General features: G+C 33.1%; 5 protein-coding genes across 5 annotated transcripts; 2 read left to right on the top strand and 3 right to left on the bottom strand.

The window, feature by feature from the left end:
- Window positions 1-1,874: 1,874 nt before the first annotated feature.
- Window positions 1,875-5,591, bottom strand: PGO_060940 (hypothetical protein, conserved; the record flags this gene model as incomplete). Its single annotated transcript, XM_028686738.1, has 1 exon — window positions 1,875-5,591. The coding sequence occupies one exon, from the start codon at window positions 5,589-5,591 to the stop codon at window positions 1,875-1,877; it is 3,717 nt and encodes a 1,238-aa protein (XP_028542539.1).
- A 4,294-nt stretch (window positions 5,592-9,885) lies between these two features.
- PGO_060930 (hypothetical protein, conserved) lies at window positions 9,886-11,517 on the bottom strand (the record flags this gene model as incomplete). The annotated part of the gene is made up of 1 exon (XM_028686737.1): window positions 9,886-11,517. One exon carries the CDS (start codon window positions 11,515-11,517, stop codon window positions 9,886-9,888), a length of 1,632 nt encoding a protein of 543 aa, XP_028542538.1.
- Window positions 11,518-12,490: 973 nt separating this feature from the next.
- Window positions 12,491-14,829, top strand: PGO_060920 (RAP protein; the record flags this gene model as incomplete). Its single annotated transcript, XM_028686736.1, has 6 exons — window positions 12,491-13,117; window positions 13,385-13,696; window positions 13,834-14,043; window positions 14,195-14,299; window positions 14,577-14,621; window positions 14,782-14,829. 6 exons carry the CDS (start codon window positions 12,491-12,493, stop codon window positions 14,827-14,829), a joined length of 1,347 nt encoding a protein of 448 aa, XP_028542537.1.
- Window positions 14,830-15,095: 266 nt separating this feature from the next.
- Window positions 15,096-15,809, bottom strand: PGO_060910 (hypothetical protein, conserved; the record flags this gene model as incomplete). Its single annotated transcript, XM_028686735.1, has 1 exon — window positions 15,096-15,809. One exon carries the CDS (start codon window positions 15,807-15,809, stop codon window positions 15,096-15,098), a length of 714 nt encoding a protein of 237 aa, XP_028542536.1.
- Window positions 15,810-17,264: 1,455 nt separating this feature from the next.
- Window positions 17,265-19,190, top strand: PGO_060900 (hypothetical protein, conserved; the record flags this gene model as incomplete). Its single annotated transcript, XM_028686734.1, has 2 exons — window positions 17,265-18,723; window positions 19,021-19,190. 2 exons carry the CDS (start codon window positions 17,265-17,267, stop codon window positions 19,188-19,190), a joined length of 1,629 nt encoding a protein of 542 aa, XP_028542535.1.
- Window positions 19,191-19,413: the final 223 nt, after the last annotated feature.

The following is a 19,413-nucleotide window of genomic DNA, read 5'->3' as shown; positions in this document are numbered from 1 at the left end:
TATGTGCATATTTATGTATGTGTGGACCCATTGACAGAACACCCGAGAGCATGGTGGGGTTCTACACAGCTCCTTCCTCCTCCTCCTCCTCCTCCTCCTCTATGCGACAACTTTTTCTTCAAAGCACAATCGCAAAAAAATAATGTCATATAATGTTAGCCTTTATATGTGGAATCTGTCCACGGATCATCAGTACCATCAAAAATCCTTTTTCCATCATCCCAAGTGTCTAAAACACGATGGGTTCTTCTTTTCTTCTCTCACCTAATCCTTTCCAACCTTTTGGTGCGAAGATGGGAAAATTAAAAACGGGGACCTCCAATTTTTTTTTTTTTTTTTTTTTTTTTTTTTCCCTTTTTTGTCATTACATATGTGTAAATATGGAACACTTATGCGTGTTTTTGTACATGTATATGTACATATATTTATGTGTATTAAAAACATGTTACTTGGATTTACAACAAGTGTGTGGGTGTATGTTAAATCACTATTAAAAAACGCTAAACGTAAAAGGAGCATGAATGAAAAGCGTATGATTAATTACTTTTTTGTACATGAAAAATGATATAATATTTGTACATATATATATGTGCATGTATGTGGAGGTGGCTTGGGGTGGCCGCGGGGCCCACAGATACGTGCATACAAAGAACTGTAGCTGTACGTGATATGTGTGTCACTTTTGTTCGTGTGAAACTGTATGTGCCTATGCTGACGTTCAACACCATGCTGTGTGTGTATATATATATATATATATATATATATATACATATATATATATATATATATACATAACATAGACGGGGGAACGTGCGCCGGAAAAATATAAGCTTAAATGTATACCACCACCCCTCTCTCCTCAGAAACACACACACACATGTAACTACATGTAAATAAATAAATAAAAACATAAATGAATAAATAAATATATATATATAATATACATATAGATATATATAATATACATATAGATATATATAATATACATGCTTGTGCCTATAAATATTTGTGTACATATACATGCAGGGCTGTATCTACATGCATACACATATTGAAAGTTCATCCAGAATATATAATACATCGTGTATACACGGATCCACGTATATTTCTAAGAAACTGAGGGGGCGATATGGATTTGTATTTTGTTCGCGGTGGAAATACGTGAATTTATTCATTTAATTTAAAAAAAAAAAAAAAAAAAAAAAAAGAAAAAACGGTAAAAAGAAAGAAATAATTTACTCAAAGGTGGGTAATATATACCACTTGGATTAATAAAAAGGAAATAAAATCATTGCACAGGAAAACAAGATGGACTGGGTTCGAACACAAATTACTGCTCTGAATGGAATTTTATACATATATATATATATATATATATATATATACATATGTTAGTCAATTCCTCAAGGTTTCGATATCCACAAAATAGGTTAACTTCCTTAAATATCACATGTACGGTGTGCGTGCAAAATTTTGCTGGAGTGCAACGCGCGGATCTAATCATTCTTTGATTAATAAAAAAAAAAAAAAAAAACCCTTGTCATATAAGTGTTAATTAAAAAAATAAAAAAAATTCTTCTTATACACATAACTGTACACATTCTGCAGAAATATTTCTCCCCCTTTCCTCACCCATCTGATTGCTTTGTCTATAGAAAAAAGCATGTGTCCGAGCTTACGAGAAATTTTTTTTAGAAATGCTAGGAAATTGGGAATTGTACACATGTTTTTTTTTTTTTTTTTTTTTTTTTCCCCTCCTCTCTGTACAGGTGAATATTAACATTTGGTCATAACGTGGGGAATTGGGCTTCTATTCGTCATTCGGTATGTGTGATGTGATGTGAGTGGCAAGGGGCCTCCTCCTCTCCTCTCTATCAGGCATTTAGCCATGGAGTGGGTATACCCTGAACGACCGGAATATCTTCACGATCCTTGAAGGCAAGAACCGTTCTGTTCATATCAACAATTTTCCTATTGGCAAGTGTATGGTATAATCTTATAGATATGCTGATAAGTAGAGTGATACAGATAAAGACTATACATACGACAATAAATACGTATAGTTTGAATTTCATGTCCGAGTCGACGTGTGAATTGAATGCGTGTTTCTTGATATAATCACGTGTGACATAACTGTTTTCACCATCATCATTGTCACCATCATCATTATTACCATCATTGTTGTGTTTACCATCGTTTCCATCACTGTGGACTTCATCATCATCATCATCGTCATCATCGTCATCATCGTCATCATCGTCATCGTCATCATCATCATCATCATCATCGTCGTCGTCATTTTCATTCGGACTATTTCCTTTTCTTTTTCCTTTTCCAAGATGTTTATTAACAAGATTAGTTACTGCTCGAAGACCTTCACTAATGTCAAAATGTCCAGCTTTCAATACATCACTACTGCCATCCTTCTTTCTGTCTCCAGTTATTTCACTGATTCCTAGATTTTTTGTAATATCTCTGAATAGTATGCTTTCGTGTTTGTTCCCTTCTTCTTTACGTGTGATAGTATTATTATTATCATCCGCATTATTATTTAATTGTTCAATTGCACTTGGATCAGCTTCATATTCTGGTTGAGCAAGTGGTTGTTGGGTTGTTGTTGCATCCGCTTCAGCTTCTGCTTCAGCTTCTGTTGCTGGTTTTGTGGAAGTGGTTTCATTTATCAGTATATAATCATTCTTGTCAATATCTTCTTCATTATATTTGTCATCTGTGTATTCTCTTTCTTCATCAATAGTGCTTGCATCTGATTCAACGTTTTCATAAATAAATTCATTTTCATCAATTGCCTGTTCTTCATTATCGCTTGTATTATCACTATTATTACTTACTGTTTCTACTTCTGATGCGTCATCATTTAAATGTACATGCGAGGGGTTCTTTTGTTCTGTTTCTTCGGCATCCGTGGCTGTTTCTGTATTTTCAACTGGTTGATTTTTTATGTCCCCTTTTTCTATGCATTCTCTGGCCATGAGATTAAACTTGGTTTGGCTAGCTAGCACCAGATTATTATTACTGTTTGATTCATCGCCTGCTAAACCGCTTGCTTCCTCACTTGCTTGCTCACTTCGATTGTCGAATGTTCCATTCTGCTGTTCTGATTGAACTTTCAACGCTTGTAAGCCCTTGTTGATAATGTCCATTACAATGAACGGATGCGTCTCCTTAAAATTGAGAAGATTAAATTGCGGATTTTCTAATGCAAATACCTGGATTGGGTATCTGTAGGGTGACATGTCCTGTGCAGGTAGATCTTTCCAGAGTCCTGCACTCTGGCAGTTACAATTGGCTTGTGTTAAAATAGCATTTTCATACTCCTTTTTAATAAAATCACCATGTTTTTCATATTTCGTAGGTAAAAAGTTGACATTCTTGACATGTATAGCACCTCCGAATTCGAACCATCCACCATATTTGTAATGCATTGATATGTCCTTTGTGCATCTACCATCATCATTGTTTGTTTTTTTTCCGCATTTCAAATGTTTGGTAATTCCTGCGATTTCTCCTAAAATATGTGGATTTAATTTATCATAATTTGTTTCATCTTCGAGATAATTGTAAAAGGTAACAACTGGTTTATTTTTTTCTTCATCTGGGAATAATTCGTCTTCTAATTCTTGCAAAAGTTTTTTCAGTCCTTCTAATATTTCATGTATTCTTTTATTAAAATAGTCCTGTTTTGCCTGAACATAGTCAGAATGATTCGATCCATTTTGCATAATTTCATCCACGAAAAAGTCCTTGTTTAGTAATATTAAAAAAATATAAGTATTTCCATTTTTCGCGTTGAAGTATCTAGCAAATAAGTCATTGCTGTATCCAATTGCTTTCAAGTAATCATTGGCTGCAACAAGTTTTACTTCAAATCCTGGGTATGATGAAATTTTTTCCTGAATAGCTAAGTGCCAATTCAGGATTTCATTCCTCGTGCGTTTCGTTTTTCCTTCAGCGGCGTTAGAGGCGCTCTTCGTGTTGGTTTCTTCGTTTTGGTTAGCATTCTTTCCAGCTTCTGCATCTGTCTCTTCTACGGCTTCTGTCGCTTCTACCGCATCTACCGCTTCTACCGCTTCTACCGCATCTTCACTATTGGCGTTATATGTCATTATCAAGTTGGCTGGGTGTGGTAACTCGTGGGGTAGCACGTTCAACAAATCCCATAGAAACAACTCAACTGAATATCTCCATGGGACAAATTTATTATTTGGAAAATCTCTCCACAAACCTACGACATAACCATTGTCATATCCCTCATGTTTTTTATTTACAAGTTGTTTAAATTCTTTCATTAAATGTTTAGGAATAACATCTAATTTGTCTGTCTTTTTGGAATAATCTTCTACAGTTTCAAGTTGTGTAATATCATACCCATTGACAACTACAATTCCTAAGAAATCGAACCATCCTCCATATATTTTATGCATGGTTACTCTCTTTCGTTTTTCTTCATCTACTATGATTGTTTGCGTAGCTTGTGATAATTCTCCTAATAGTTCCATGTCTAATAATCTCTTACTTTTGTCATATGCAAAGGAATCATCTTTATATAAATATTGATAGTTATAATTTTTAAAAAAGTATTTTTTTTTTAAATTATTTATTATTGTATTCATTAAAAATGAAAATTTTTTTTTTATAGCACTATATTTATTGCGTGAGTATACCAAATCTTGAAAGAAAAATTTATTTCCTGTTACAACTAGAATCATTGTATTTTCTGGTAATTTTATGTAAGAATATTTATTTGCATCTACTCTTTTGTTATATTCTCTTACACTGGTAGAGGTAAAATATAATCCATTTTTAAAAGAAAACTCGTTTTGTAGTTCTTTCGTAAAATAATTCACATTCTTTATTTGTGGATTTGTTTTTTCAAACAGGTTAAATAAATTACTCAAAGATCTGTTTACGTTCATTTTTTTTTGTAACGGATGCATATGAAAGCGTCCAAGAACTGGAGCATCCATCATGGTTACTGGGTATTTCTTCTTCTTCTGTGTGTCTACTTCCACTATATCATCCTTGGCATTGTTGTCACCACTGTCGACATCGCTAGTATTATTATCACTATTGCTAACATCATTGGAATCTTCATTTTGGATCTTTCCTGAATCTACATCTACTTCATCCTCCATGTTTTTATCATTGTTACTCTCATTTATTTCATTTGCTGCGAATCTTATTTCTACATCACCATTTGGAGTTTCATCAATGATAGATTCATCTTGGGAATTTTCATTATTTCCTGATTCGTCAGAAGGAGAAGTTTCTGTTTCATTTTCGTTCTGTTCTTCCTCTTCCTTCTCCTCCTTTTTCTTTTCATTTATGGAGAAGTTTGGCTTCTCATGATTTTCTTTCTTATCATTCGAATTGTCATCATTATTAATTCCATTATTTGAAGAAATGTCTTTTCCATTTTCTGATGGATTCGATATTCCAAAGTTGTTTTTCACGAATTTTTCGTCATCATTCACAAAATTGTTTAACTTAGATTCAACAGTCTCAAAATTTAGGTATGAAAAAAAAAGTAGAATGTAAATAAGGGATGGGAAAATACTCTGCAGTATTATCATTTTATATTCTATTTAAAATCATTAAAAAAAAAAAAATTTTTATATGGATTTTCTTCTCTGTTTATATTCAACATTAAACCATATCCACACAGTTGCAAGTACATTAGTGTAACGTGTGTGTGGGTGTGGGGAGTTATTACTGCTGCGCTACTCTGTTCGTTCCACTAAAAGCTGGTGTACACACAATCATGTATGTCTATATACATATGTATACACATGTGCAGAACATGCAACGAGAGCAGATGTGTGAACTTCCCCACCGTGCGTAAAAACAGGAAGCCCGATAAATAAACGTATATACCTATGTGTGTCGACGCACAGGTCGGCCTGTATATATGTATATGCACCTATAGGTATCTATACGTATGTATGCATCTATACGTATGTATGCATCTATATGTATGTATGCATCTATACGTATGTATGTATATGTATAGGAGTTCCGTTGGGGGCTTATATTGAGAGTGATCCCGAGATTTGCCCGTTAATTGATCATTAAAAGAAAATTTAAAGAGATTGCTCCTATGGAAGTGGTATAACCTGCCAGTTACACCTTTAAATCTTGAGAAGCAGTTATTAAACGGTTATCACTGTTATTAGATAAGTAAAAAGTGTTAGTAAAATTTGTATACATAGGGCGGGAAGTATGGCAAAATGTTAGGGAAAAAAAAAAAAAAATAAAAATAATAAAAGGTTTGAAAAATCAAAAAAAAGCGAGAAAAAAAAAAAGTTTCGTTACATTCTATCGATTAGTCAAAAGGAGCGTGCGAGCAGCTATTCATATTTTAACATTTGTGAACACGTGTATAATGTATGCTAACTCGATGTACGCATGTTATACGTGTACTGTACGTACATGAGAAATATGCATAAATGTATGTATATATAAATATAAATATATATATATATATATATATATTATGTATATATTTAAAAAAAAAAAAAAAAAAAAGCTAATTACGGAAACTTAAAAAAAAAAAAAAATTGTTTAGAGATGACTCAATGAAAAGTATATATTTTCTTTTAATTATATCCGTATGCAAGTGTATTCATGTAATCATATATATATTGTATGCGATAAGAAAAAAAAAAAAAAAAAAGCATAAAAAAGCATAAAAAAGCATAAAAAAAGTATTATTACATACGTATGTGGTATACGTTGATTTAGTATAAGTTTTTGTGCGCGTATACGAAAAAATTTATACTATATATTGTTTTATATATTATATATACATATGTAAAAATTATTGATACTCTTTCAATAGTTTCATTGTTATAGTTAAAAAAAAAAAAATGTAAAATGGTACTTCTAACTAAATAGGTCAATAAAAGGGAAATATATATATATATATATATATACATACATTATATATATGTATATAAGTAATGATAATAAAAAAAATAATAACGTGATGGTAAAGAAAAGTGACAAAAATATAGTAATAAAACAGTGGCAATAAAATAGTAGCAAAATTGTGGCAGTAAAATAAAAATATATAATGACGTGAAAAAAAAAAAAAAAAAAAAAAAAAAAAGTTCTTTCCGAAGCGATAGCAAAATGATTACTAAATCTACAATACTATGCATTATCCTCCTACTGGTAAAATATTACATTCGTAAATTTAAAAAAAAAAAAAAAAAAAAAAAAGCAAAAAATGAAATTTTAAAGTTGGGTGTTTTTTTGGTTTGTATATTTCTCGAAAAATATATTAAAGGAAAGTATGCAAATTCTCTCGGGGGTCATGAGGCGGGGTTACATATGTAATATCTACTACCATGATGATATACATGCAATTATCTCATAAAATTTTCATATATAAGCACTTGCAATATTATAAATATATATATATATATATATATATATAATATATATTATTTATATTATGGAACTTTTGAACTTTACAAGCCTAGAAAAAAAAAAAAAAAAAAAAAAAAAGAATTTTATTTATATACAAGGGGTTATTTCATCGCTACGAAATTTTATGTTTCCACCACGACATATAAAATTATAGCATTTTTTCTCATTTTAATTTCCTATGCAGAGGAGCGGGAAAACAAAAAAAAAAAAAAAAAAAAAAAAACCATGGCACATAAGTATGCACATAGGTATTCACATAAGCATGAGTGTACAGTGATGAATGCACAATGGAATGTACAATGGAATGTACAATGAATGACAATGATATTGGTGGAAATGAGTATGCGACGTGAGGCATATCATATGCATTAAATATATATACATAATTAGGTGACAGGATAGGTGATAGGTGCCATGCATTATATATACATCTATGCACATAATCTCTACCATATGTTTATGCATGACCGATTTACATGCACGCCATCCAACGGGAGCACAAAAAACAGTTTGGTTTTCTTACATGCACATGGGTCATGCAAATTTGGAAAAGCAAAAAAAAAAAAAAAAGGTGCGCTTATTTAACAGTGCTTGAAAACAAAAAAAGAAAAAAAAAAAAAATAAATAATAAAATGAGGAAAAAAGTGTAGATGGTTAGAATACCATTTTTTTTAAAAATTTTTAGCGCCCCAACAGAGGTGTAGAATAATCTTTTTTTTTTTCTTTTTTAAATATACAGAGTTTTATGCAATTCTTACTATTATTATCCCCCCCCTTCCCCCTTTTTTTTTTTTTTTTTTTTTTGTATTCATGCACATGTTTCCAAAACCTCCTTCTTACCATCACAGTAGGGAGGGGAGGGGAACTACTTCGAATGGAAAAAAGAAAAAGGGTATTATTTGTTTATACATCTTTTATTTCATCAGATTTTCTAAGGACTTCGTTCAATTAAACTGTAAAAACAAAGTACCACAGGATGTTTTTTGAACGAACAGAGATTGGAGGTGTCAAGGCGCTTTGTGCATATAATCGCAAAAAAAAATGTTATAATAACATTTTTTTATATACATATATTTTGTGTGTTTTTTTTTCTTTTCTTTTTGCATGTACAGTTTTTTTTGGTGCGTTCGGCCTGTAGTAGTGCAAGAGATTTTTATGTTCCATGAAGAACTCAGCAAAAGAGCGCATACGTATGTTTATGTATTATGCACGTCCTTAAGTATCCATGTGCCATGTGCTCAGAGAAATACCTCCAAAACATACGCGTACTTCTCTCTCCCCCCTTTCCCACGTTGTTCACATCCTTATTTTACTTTACCCTACTTTATTTTACCCGATTTTACTTTATTTACTATTCTTTTTTTTTTTTTTTTTTAAATACTATTTTTTTATATTTCTGTTTCTGCTTTACACCACATGGCAAGAAAACTCAAGATTTAAAAAAACATTAGTTTGTACACATTTTTCCATTCAGACTGAGAGGTAGTAACTACGAACATTTTTTGACGTCCATCCAATGTACTCTCTCTCCACCACACATCGGAGAGGTGGTTGTTTCGTGCATAACCACAGATCTAAGTTATTTGAAAATTTGTACATGCGTAAAATTTGCACACTGGAGTGGAGAACCTCTGGCCTTGATGAAGGCAGGGGTTTACGCACATTGGCTAGCCAAAGGAGGGTCAGCTTGTCATCAGCTCTTGTCTAACCATTCGCGACTCTTTCGCTGGAGGAGTTAAGCACACGTAGAGATGTTGGCAGAGATGCGTACAAACATACCCGTGTACAAAAATTTATGCACCTATTTGTGCACCTATTTGTGCACCTATTTGTGCACCTATTTGTGCACCTATTTGTGCTCCCATTTGTGCTCCCATTTGTGCTCCCATTTGTGCTCCCATTTGTGCTCCCATTTGTGCTCCCATTTGTGCACCTATTTGTGCTCCCATTTGTGCTCCCATTTGTGCTCCCATTTGTGCTCCCATTTGTGCTCCCATTTGTGCTCCTATTTATACGTACATTTGCTGATGCAACTCGCAGGGGTGACAGAAAAAAAAAAAATATATATATCCACAAAATTGGGATCGCCCATGAGTATCGAAATGGAATTGAAACAAGAGAGTGAATGGTGTAAAAACGAGACTACACGCATGGTGTACATACAAATATATATATATATATATATATATGTACATATGTGTCGTATGGGGGTGAGCATAATTATAAGGACCATTCCACTTTATATGCACACATGCACGTATGAACGCGTGCATGTATGAATACACGTTAGGCTGTTCCCGAGGCCGCCTCCGAGCGTGTGTGTACATAAAATTAGAAAAAAGAAAAATGGATAGAGTCATGGATAGGGGCCGGAAGAAGACACGATTCTGTCATATTCAGAGGAACGAGCGATGATCCCTCTTTTTCTAAGTTATGTTAACCCTTTTTTATTTTTAGGCGAGCACCAAGAGGTTTCTGTGTCGTAAGGGATTGTATATATGTCAGTCCCCTGTTGTAGGTATCTTGTCGTGTTTTTGTTTTTTGTAACATGTCTTTTGTGTAGATAACTGGAAGTGATTTATCTAGTAGATGTTCATAGTGATCACTTGAGTGCATGTTATTCCATACATCAATTAATGTATTTATAGCTTTAATTTTGCTTGAGTGATCCCAGTATTTCGATCGTTCTAAAACTTTAATAGCGTGGATAACATTATCTCTATATTTTGCATCCTTTGGTAATGAGTGTGAAACAGATTGCAGGTTTGGATATCGCATGTGATTCAGTTCTTCATCTTGCACATTTAAGGGTTTGCTATTTTTAATTCCTCCAATGTATTGTTTCTTTATATTTGTCTTAAACGATTTCAAATTCTCGAATGGGTAATTTTCAAAGTGAGTAGATATATTTTCAGGGAGGATTTTCAGCACATTGTTTAGTAGGTTCATTTCCTCAGACGAGTTCGGTGATGAGGTACTTGTCGTACCCTGCTTGTCATAATAACTACCATCTGAATGGTAGGCTTTATTTGTGGTGTCAGAGATACTTTGTTCAGAGTCCTTTGAAAAAGACGATGTTTCACTTGATATAGTGATAAGTCGAAGTAAACGAATCATAGTTTGCATAATGTCAGAAAACTTTTCACGCATGTCATAATTGTAATTTACATCCCCATGAAATGAAACGAGGGGTTCATAGACCTGCACAGGAGTATCAGCACTTTCTAGCTTTAAAATGTTTAGGTATGTTTTTTTATTAAGGTGTTCATAAATTAGAGATTCTTCATATGGATTTTTTACTTGTTCATGGAGAATATAATTAAATAGGGAATTTTTCATTAGCATGTAAGGATTTTTAAAAACTCCAAATTCGTTTACAAGTGTGGGGTTAACTTTTTCTAAGATAGAATTTCTGATAGCACATATCATTACATGTAAAAAATCGTTAGATATTGTATGTTTTGTTCTGTACTGGTTAGATAGTGTAGTGAATGCTTTACTGTATATATAAGATTTGTATATATCTTCAATAAGTGTGTATTTTTGTGCACTCTTTAATTGTTTTTCCATTTCCAAGCAATCAACATCTTCACTAGAATTATAATCATTTTTGAAAGTTAAATTATTATTCGCATTTTTTTTGTTACTTTTTTGTTGCAAAAATGATGGTTTCTGTTTCAGTTTTATTTTTTGTATTCTTAAAATTTTGATTCTTTTCCTTCTTTGGTCTTCATCATCATATTCATTTTTTTTATTTCCTTTTTCTATTTCCTTTTCTCGTGCAAACTCGTAAATCTTATTTACATCTATGTCATTCACGTTTTTCAAGTGATTCTTTATTAGCTTGACTTTGTCTTTTGTTCCTAAATCTTTGTATCTCTTCAGTAGATTCTCTATATCTTGTTTAGATCCTACGTTAGTTGTCATTACGTGCTTGTCCTTATCCTTTTCCCCAGATTTGTATACCGTCATTCCCCTTCTCACAATATTGTAAAAGAGAATGGAATTATGATGCTTCTCCTTCCTTATCTTTAATCTTTTTCCAAAAATGTGTAGTGCCATTAGCATACGATGTGTTTTTGCTGGGGAGGAAGTGGGAGTGCATGGGGAGGGGTTCAATTTCTCAGCATATCATTCTATTTGAAAAGTATGCCAACTGTTTTTTTTTTTTTTTTTTTTTTTTTTTTTTTTCTGATTTACTCTCTGTTTTATTCTATTTTTGTCGAATTTGTTTCTTCTGGGTTGGATATTATTATCATTATTATTATTTTTTTATTTTTTTTTTTTTTTTTTTTTTTTTTTTACTGCTGACTAGAAGCACATTCTCTGGTAACTCCATGTTGATTACCTTTCACACTTAAAAAAATGAATGAAAAAATTTTTGGATATACAAAACGATTTTGTCAATCAGGGATGTATCATATGGGCGTAGGGGTGTCTCTGAACTAGCGCTTAAGCATGTTTGTGTATGCACAATTTTCTACGCATTTTTTTCACCCCTACGTATACAATGATGCTTCACTCCTGTGTAGAGTCATGAACTTTCTCTCTCCATGCAGTGTGGTTTTTATTGGGATAAACACTTAGATGCTGTTAAAATTGTGTTCATTTTTCTTGATCCTGATGAGGTTGCAAGAGTTTTTGCACTATATAGCTGAATGCACAGCGGAACACAATCGAATTAAAAGCATTTATGTGACTAAATTAAATCACAGTTGCTCTATCCTTAAGCAGGGAAAACGGGATGAACCAGCTGTCGCAAAATTAGAAGAAACAGATTCTGTAAAGTGTGACAAAGCAGATCCTGTAAAATGTGACAAAGCAGATCCTGTAAAATGTGACAAAGCAGATCCTGTAAAATGTGACAGAGCAGATCCTGTAAAATGTGACAAAGCAGATCGTGTAAAGTGTGACAAAGCAGATTCTGTAAAATGTGACAGAGCAGATCCTGTAAAGTGTGACAAAGCAAAGGTCGCACCGGAAAGGGGAAAACAAGGCCAGCAAGCGAACCCGGACCAAATAGAAACTAAGCAAAGGAAGGATGCTCCATTTTAGTGTCGACCGAATCAAAGGAGCGAATCTCCTTACAAGACTATTTGCAATACCTCGATGGCAAAACAAAACAGTGTGTGGGAAGTGTGACATTGTTCCTCCTGATGGAGAGAAAGGAAAAAAGATGGTATCATTAGACACATGTATGGAGAATATAAGCAAAAATAAATTACTGTATTTAATGAAGAATATGGAAATGATCCATTTGACAGAGAAAGAAATTTTGAACACTGTTAGTAATCTTTTGAAGAAGTACACGGATGAACTAACGACAGATGAAATGGGATTTGTTATACATACATTTTGTAAACTAAAGTTTATAAAGTATTCTTTATGTAACAATTTTGTAAAAATTATTATGAACAACAAACCGAAATTCAGCAGCATGCGAATATTGACACAATTTTTAATAGATCTTCACAAAATGGGTTCCCTGGATTTCAACGTATTAACCTTTTTTACACAATACTATATTAGACATTCTCTCTCCTTTTTTTCCCTATTTGATTTGTCTATGATTTTATACATTTATAACAAACATAATTACAATGATGTAAAAACCATTCATGCCATCTGTAATGTGATTCATTCGTACTTCATGCAGATTGTGCAACAGGTTCGTGGTGAAGCAGAAAAAAAAAAAAAAATTTTGTATGACAATGGTACATTGAACACCATTGTAATGTGTCCCTGTAAATGTTCGTTTACAAAAAATGTACATATCGCTGGAGCCTACTTTAGATGTCTTTATGATCTGCACGTACATGCCACATGTATATATACATATATATATATATATATGCATGTGCTACCTTTTAGCTGGGTTAATAAAAATCACACCGATTTATTATTCTCTATCCACCACTCCCTATTTCCATCTTAGGATAAAGGCGTTCTGACCACAATACTGTTAAGCTTATCTGCATTAAATTTAAATTACGACATGTTCATGAAGCTACTTAACGAACATGTGTATAAAAAATACAACCAATTTGAAGTGAAATATTTGTGCAACATTGCCTACTGTATTGCGTTATGGCTAGCTGGGAATTCTGCAGAGCTCAATTTGGCAAAAGGAAAATCCCAAAGTATTTTGAGTTCTCCCCAGAATGATTTCTTAATAGGGATGCTGAGTGAGGTGACACGTTTATTACTGAAAAGTGTTAACAAGATGAAAAACGAGGAACTTAAGCAGGTATGGAAAAAATGTCACAAGTGCTTATAGAGCTAACCGTGGAATTTGCATCGTTACATGATGGTGTCGTCCGCTACAAAATATTGCCCTTTTTCTACACGATAAAGCATGTTACACACTCGCTTCTGCACCCGTAGATCCATATAGTCCTCTACCTGCTGAAGGATGTAGGGAAGGAATATGAAGAAGCTATACAGAATCTAGAAAACAAAAAAATAAAAAGCACATTAACAGTCTCAAAGATGCAGAAACAAATGGAAAAAATTTTTAAAGAAATAGGCCTTAGGGCCGAACAGGAATTCCCCATAGGTCCCTATGTGTTGGATTTCGCCTTTCGCAAAAAAATGGTAATTCGTGTTTGTGTTTGTGTGTTCATATAATTTCTTGAGAGAATTTTTTCAGTGGTTGAAACCAAATTTTTTTATTGTCTTCAGTTTTTCGATTACAGAAAAATGTACGTCCATTCAGGTTTGTCCAACTTGTCTAATTTTTTATCAGGCATGCATCGAAGTCAACGGCTTTACCCACTACTACACTTTCGGAGGGGGTCTGAATGCCAAGAGTAAATTAAAATATTATATTCTGCGTAAGCTCAATTGGAAGGTATGTCTATTCATGTGGAAAGATAAGACAGCATATTTGGGAAGTCTGTCTGAGCCATCCGTATGAGAAGTGTGTTCATGCAAGGCCTCCTCTAATGGGGGTCCATTTTATTTCTTCTTTTTTTCTCTCCTTTTTTCCCTCCTTTTTTTTTTTTTGTCTGGTTTCGCTTAACATCGCTTAGTTGCGTGTCTTATTCTTTCTTTACCTTTTCACATCTTGTTTGGTCATATATTTTTTTTTTTTCCCCCTCACCTCGCGACATAACCAACACGAACAGGTTCTTACAGTTGAATACATGGACTGGAAAAACAAATCCAAGGAGGTTAACACGAAGAAGCCTCGTGGTTTTTAACAAAATCAAAAAGAAAAAATGAAAAAAAATGAAAAAAAAAAAAAAAAAAAACATCAAGCATAATAGTGTGGTATTTCTTGAAATCATATACAATTGTGCATATATATATGTATATTTTTCCTCTGTGCAGGATAAGGTGAAGTACTTAGAGAAGAACATACTGGAACGGATAAAATGAAGAGCTTTCATTTTTTTTTTTTTTTTAATTCCTTCAAGTATTTTAACTCGTTCAGCTTTGTTCAGCTTTGTTCAGCTTTTTTCAACTTTGTTCAGCTTTGTTCAACTTTGTTCAGCTTTGTTCAGCTTTGTTCAGCTTTGTTCAGCTTGTTCAGCTTGTTCAGCTTGTTCAGCTTTGTTCAGCTTGTTCAGCTTGTTCAGCTTTGTTCAGCTTTGTTCAACTTTGTTCAGTTGCGCCTCTTTTTTTATAATGACTTGCACGGGGTCCTAACTTTTATCCTTGCGGTTGAACAAAGACCGATGATCTACTGGACACAGGGGACCTTGATGGGGATTCGATCGTATTGTTTTCAAATCATCTGTTTGTAAATTTTCATTTTTTTTAACAGTATAATATGTTAATGTTTTAATGAGCCAAGTATCATCATTTTTCTTAACAAGATTACTAATAATTTTTCCTCTTTTGTCTTTGTTTTTTCCACTTTTGATATTGATAATTATCCTTGCATATGTATCATTTATATGTCCAGTCCAAAATGGAGAAAATATTACATTTTCATATTCTTCAATCAATTTGTTATCACTTAAAACTTTCTCTTTTACCATTTTCACAGCTATGGGTTCATTTAAAACCATCACTAGTAATTTTACTACGCAATAAGAAAATATAGAAAACAGAGTAAAAAAAACTGAATAATATGTTATGTGTAACTTATGTTCAGTTATAAGTCTAAGTATCTTAACACACTTATTGGCATCATTTATTTTGTTCATATCTATATATTTCTTCTTTTTTTTATGAACACAAGGAAAGAAATATTTCTTATCCGTTAGGATGATTCGTTTTTTTTCCTTCACTTTCTCTTTTCTTTCCCCAGTTGTTACTAATCCGTTCTTTGATTTACCCCATAAGGAAAAAAATCTTCCTGTGCAAGCATACCAAAGAAGATTATTACAGTTTTTCGCGCTACCTCTCTGCATTTTTTTTTTTTTTCCTGCCACAGCTCTGTCGATACTGTATTCGTCTTGTTCTGTGTCGTTACTCTATGGCACGTTGAGTCGCTTTACTATGTCATATCATGTTCCATCGTACTGCACCATGTAGTGCTGTGTTGTGTTGTTTTATATTATGTTATATTATGTTATATTATGATGCGTGTGTGTTTTTTTGCATTCACCCATCTCACCACATCATGCCTCACACGAAGCAAACACAAATAGAAAGAACGTAAAAGCCAAAAAGAGGATCTCCAACAAAATGGAGTGAGTGGAGGAGAGAAATCTGTGATGTCAGCTGTAACGTGAATGCATACACACTCTCGTACATATGTCGTAGGTAAGCTTTATATTATATGTTATATACTATACATTATATATTATGCGTGTTTGCAGTAATTTGTTCATTTATGTGTCACTCCCGGTGTAAGTTAGCAAAAAAGGGTCGTTCTTATATGAACTTTTTTATCAAGGGAAAAAATGTATGCAACATGTTCATCTCTTTAACTTCTATGCAATTAAGACTTTTTCTTTTTTCTTTTTGAACACAGGGTGTTTAGTAAGTAAATTCCCTTTTATCACATTTCCTCACTTATCTCATAGCTGCTGAAAGGATAATGTAGAAGCTATCACCTCACAGCTGTTTTTTTCAGCATTACTCATTTTATGGAAAAACAAAACTGGGGAAAATCATTTCTCCATTTTTGTGAAAGGTCATAAATGATATATCTTTGCTTCTTTTCAAAGTGTTATATATTACTTTTTCTTCTTCATTAACGATATGGTAGCTAATATCCTATCAGGATAAAATTCTTTCTCCTTTTGCTACATAAAGATTCCTCTCTCTCTTGCTTTGTTCCCTCTCTTGCTTTGTTCCCCCTCTTGCTTTTTTTTTTTTTTTTTTTTTTTTTTTTTTTTCAAAAGTATAATATATCCCAAATCACCTGCACTGTTCAGAAAAAAAAAAAAATAAATAAATAAAAATGTTGTATGGCTTGGTGCTTAAGTCGCTTTATTTATTTTATTTTTTCCCCCCATTTGTGTGCCCTATTTATGTGCCCTATTTGTGTGCCTTATTTGCGTGCCCTATTTGTGTGCCTTATTTGCGTGCCCTATTTGATGGCCTATTTTTTTTTCTCCATTTTTCCACGACCTTCCAGCGGGGAAGTACACACGATAAAAGGGACCTTTTTTAGTGAATTTTGGAAAAAAAAATTTTGCCGGAGAAATGGCGCAAAAAAATGTGCAAATTGATAATAATGCGCATATATATAACAGGTGTCCATTTTATGATTAGCAAAAAAACTGAGAGACAAAATTGGGACAAAAAATTGGGACACAAAACTGGGACACAAAACTGGGACAAAAAATTGGGACACAAAATTGGGAAATAAAAACAAAAATAATTCGAAGCGCTTATGAACACTAACTATATCCAAAATGACCATGATGGAAAACTTATATCATGAAGATGTTGTAATGTTTTTCTCCATCGCAGAGTTAGAAGAAATATTGGGGTATTTTAAAAATTACAAATATTTTAAAGAGAAGGATTATAACATCATGTCTTTAAACAGCCGTGAATTTATTTTCAATTCAGGTGAGTGTTTGAAGTTTGAACACGTGAACACAAACATGATCGGGAAGTTAAGGCTCAAGCACGAAGTTAGTGATGTAGACAATCAAGAAGAAAAAGATACATCGAACAGGAATTGCTTAATCAGACAAAGTGAAAGAGAAGACAAAGTTGGGGATAATGCACAAGGAGAAATGTGTGTCGATTCTGATTGCACAAACCTGACACAAGGACAAGAAACGTCGAAGGAGAAAAAGGTGGGAACCGAGATAGGAGGTGGGAGTGAAAGACAGATGGGAAGGAAGAATGAAAGGAGAGAAAAGGAGAAAAAAAGCAGGAACAATCATCTCTTTAGTGAAAAAAAAATAAATGATGCAGACGAATTTATAACAAGGAAAATATTCAGGTTCCTCTATAATAGGCATGGAAATGTGAAATGGTCGAGTAAGCATAAACTAGTCATCTCAATGATAATTCAAGCCATAATTTATGCAAAAAAAATAAAATTAGATATATACAAAATAAATTTGTTCCTCTCGATTATACTCATGACGATGCATAAGATCCTGGACAATTTAAAGGAAAAGAACAAGGGGAAGAAGAAAAAAAAAAAAAACAAGAAAAAAAACAGCATAAATTACTTCATCAATTTGATAAATAAAAATATACACTATTCTTCTGACTTGCAATACAAAAAGGGAGTATGTAAATCGGAGGAGGTGGATCTAGCACATGTTAGAAGTATTAATGGTGATACACAACAAGGGGGAGAAATAATACTTCCTAGAATTGATGCAAACGTTGGAAAGTACTCAAAGGGTAATAAGAAAGTAACGGATAGATCCAAAACTGTTTGTGGAAAAATGGAAGAATGGAAAGAGCCAGGTGAAGTGGTGGAGGCAATGGCAGAAGAGCAGAAGAATCACATATTAACAAATGCACAATCGCACAACATGAATATGAACCGTAAGCAAGTCATAGACACAGAGACAGAGGGAAGGATTGAGACAGCGACGATAGAGGAAAACATGAATAATTCAAGCAATCCAGAAATAACATCTAAAAAAATGGAAAATAACAAAAACGATTTTCTTATGCCTAATGTTAGTGGTCATAAATTAGCTACTGCACGCATTACCGTTTTTAACTATGAAGAAGCAACATATATAATAAAATACATATTCGAAAATATTTTTTCAATTTATAACATCTTAGAATATCTTTTTTTATTCTCCCCAGTCTGCGTAAACTTGTCCTATGCCAATACCATATCAGCAGCTTCTCCACCCGATTGTTTGTTTACATCTGATGTAGTAAACGATGGTGAGTATTTTTTTTTTTTTTTTCATTTCTAACTCGTTCTTTTGGATAGCTTCCTTCTTTCCTAGCATGTGTACGTGTGGAACAGAACTAGCACCCCTTCGAATGTTTCGTCGCAAAGTTGGAAATATAAGGATGGGTCAAATGTGTATGTGTGTGTGTGTGTGAAAGGATGCATTTACGTGTTTGATACCTGTATGTATATATATTCAATATTCTTTTGCTTCATTGTAGACATAACCCAAGGCACCTTTTCATTTCCTTGCCTCACAGGTGTGGTATTAAATGAGAATTACCAAGACATAATGAGCACTCCTGACGTGATGACCACAGTTGATGTCATAGAAAATGATGAACTAGCAACAAATGAGTACATAAAGGAAGCATTAGATATCCCCATGTTTGTTTTGAATAAATTTTACTCAAGTATTACACAACTTAGGGACAAGATTGACCAAATCATGGCATGAATATTGTGCCTTTCGCGTTCGAAGGAAAATATTTTAACCAGAGGAACTTTTGAATAGGAAGAACAATGTGGGAGGAAAAAAAAAAAAAATAAATAAAATAAAAAATAAAAGTAAAAATAATTGTCGAGTTTGATATATTATTTGTACCATTCTACTCCTACGAAGTGTAAAGATGAGAGTTCCTTTTATGCTTCACCAGTTCAGAGGAAGAAAAGTTTCCTAA

This window comes from Plasmodium gonderi, assembly GCF_002157705.1.
Source record: "Plasmodium gonderi DNA, contig: Chr06, whole genome shotgun sequence".
Taxonomy (NCBI): Eukaryota; Apicomplexa; class Aconoidasida; order Haemosporida; family Plasmodiidae; genus Plasmodium; species Plasmodium gonderi.
The sequence above is the reverse complement of the archived record's forward strand: the minus strand, read 5'-3'. Positions and strand labels throughout refer to the sequence as shown.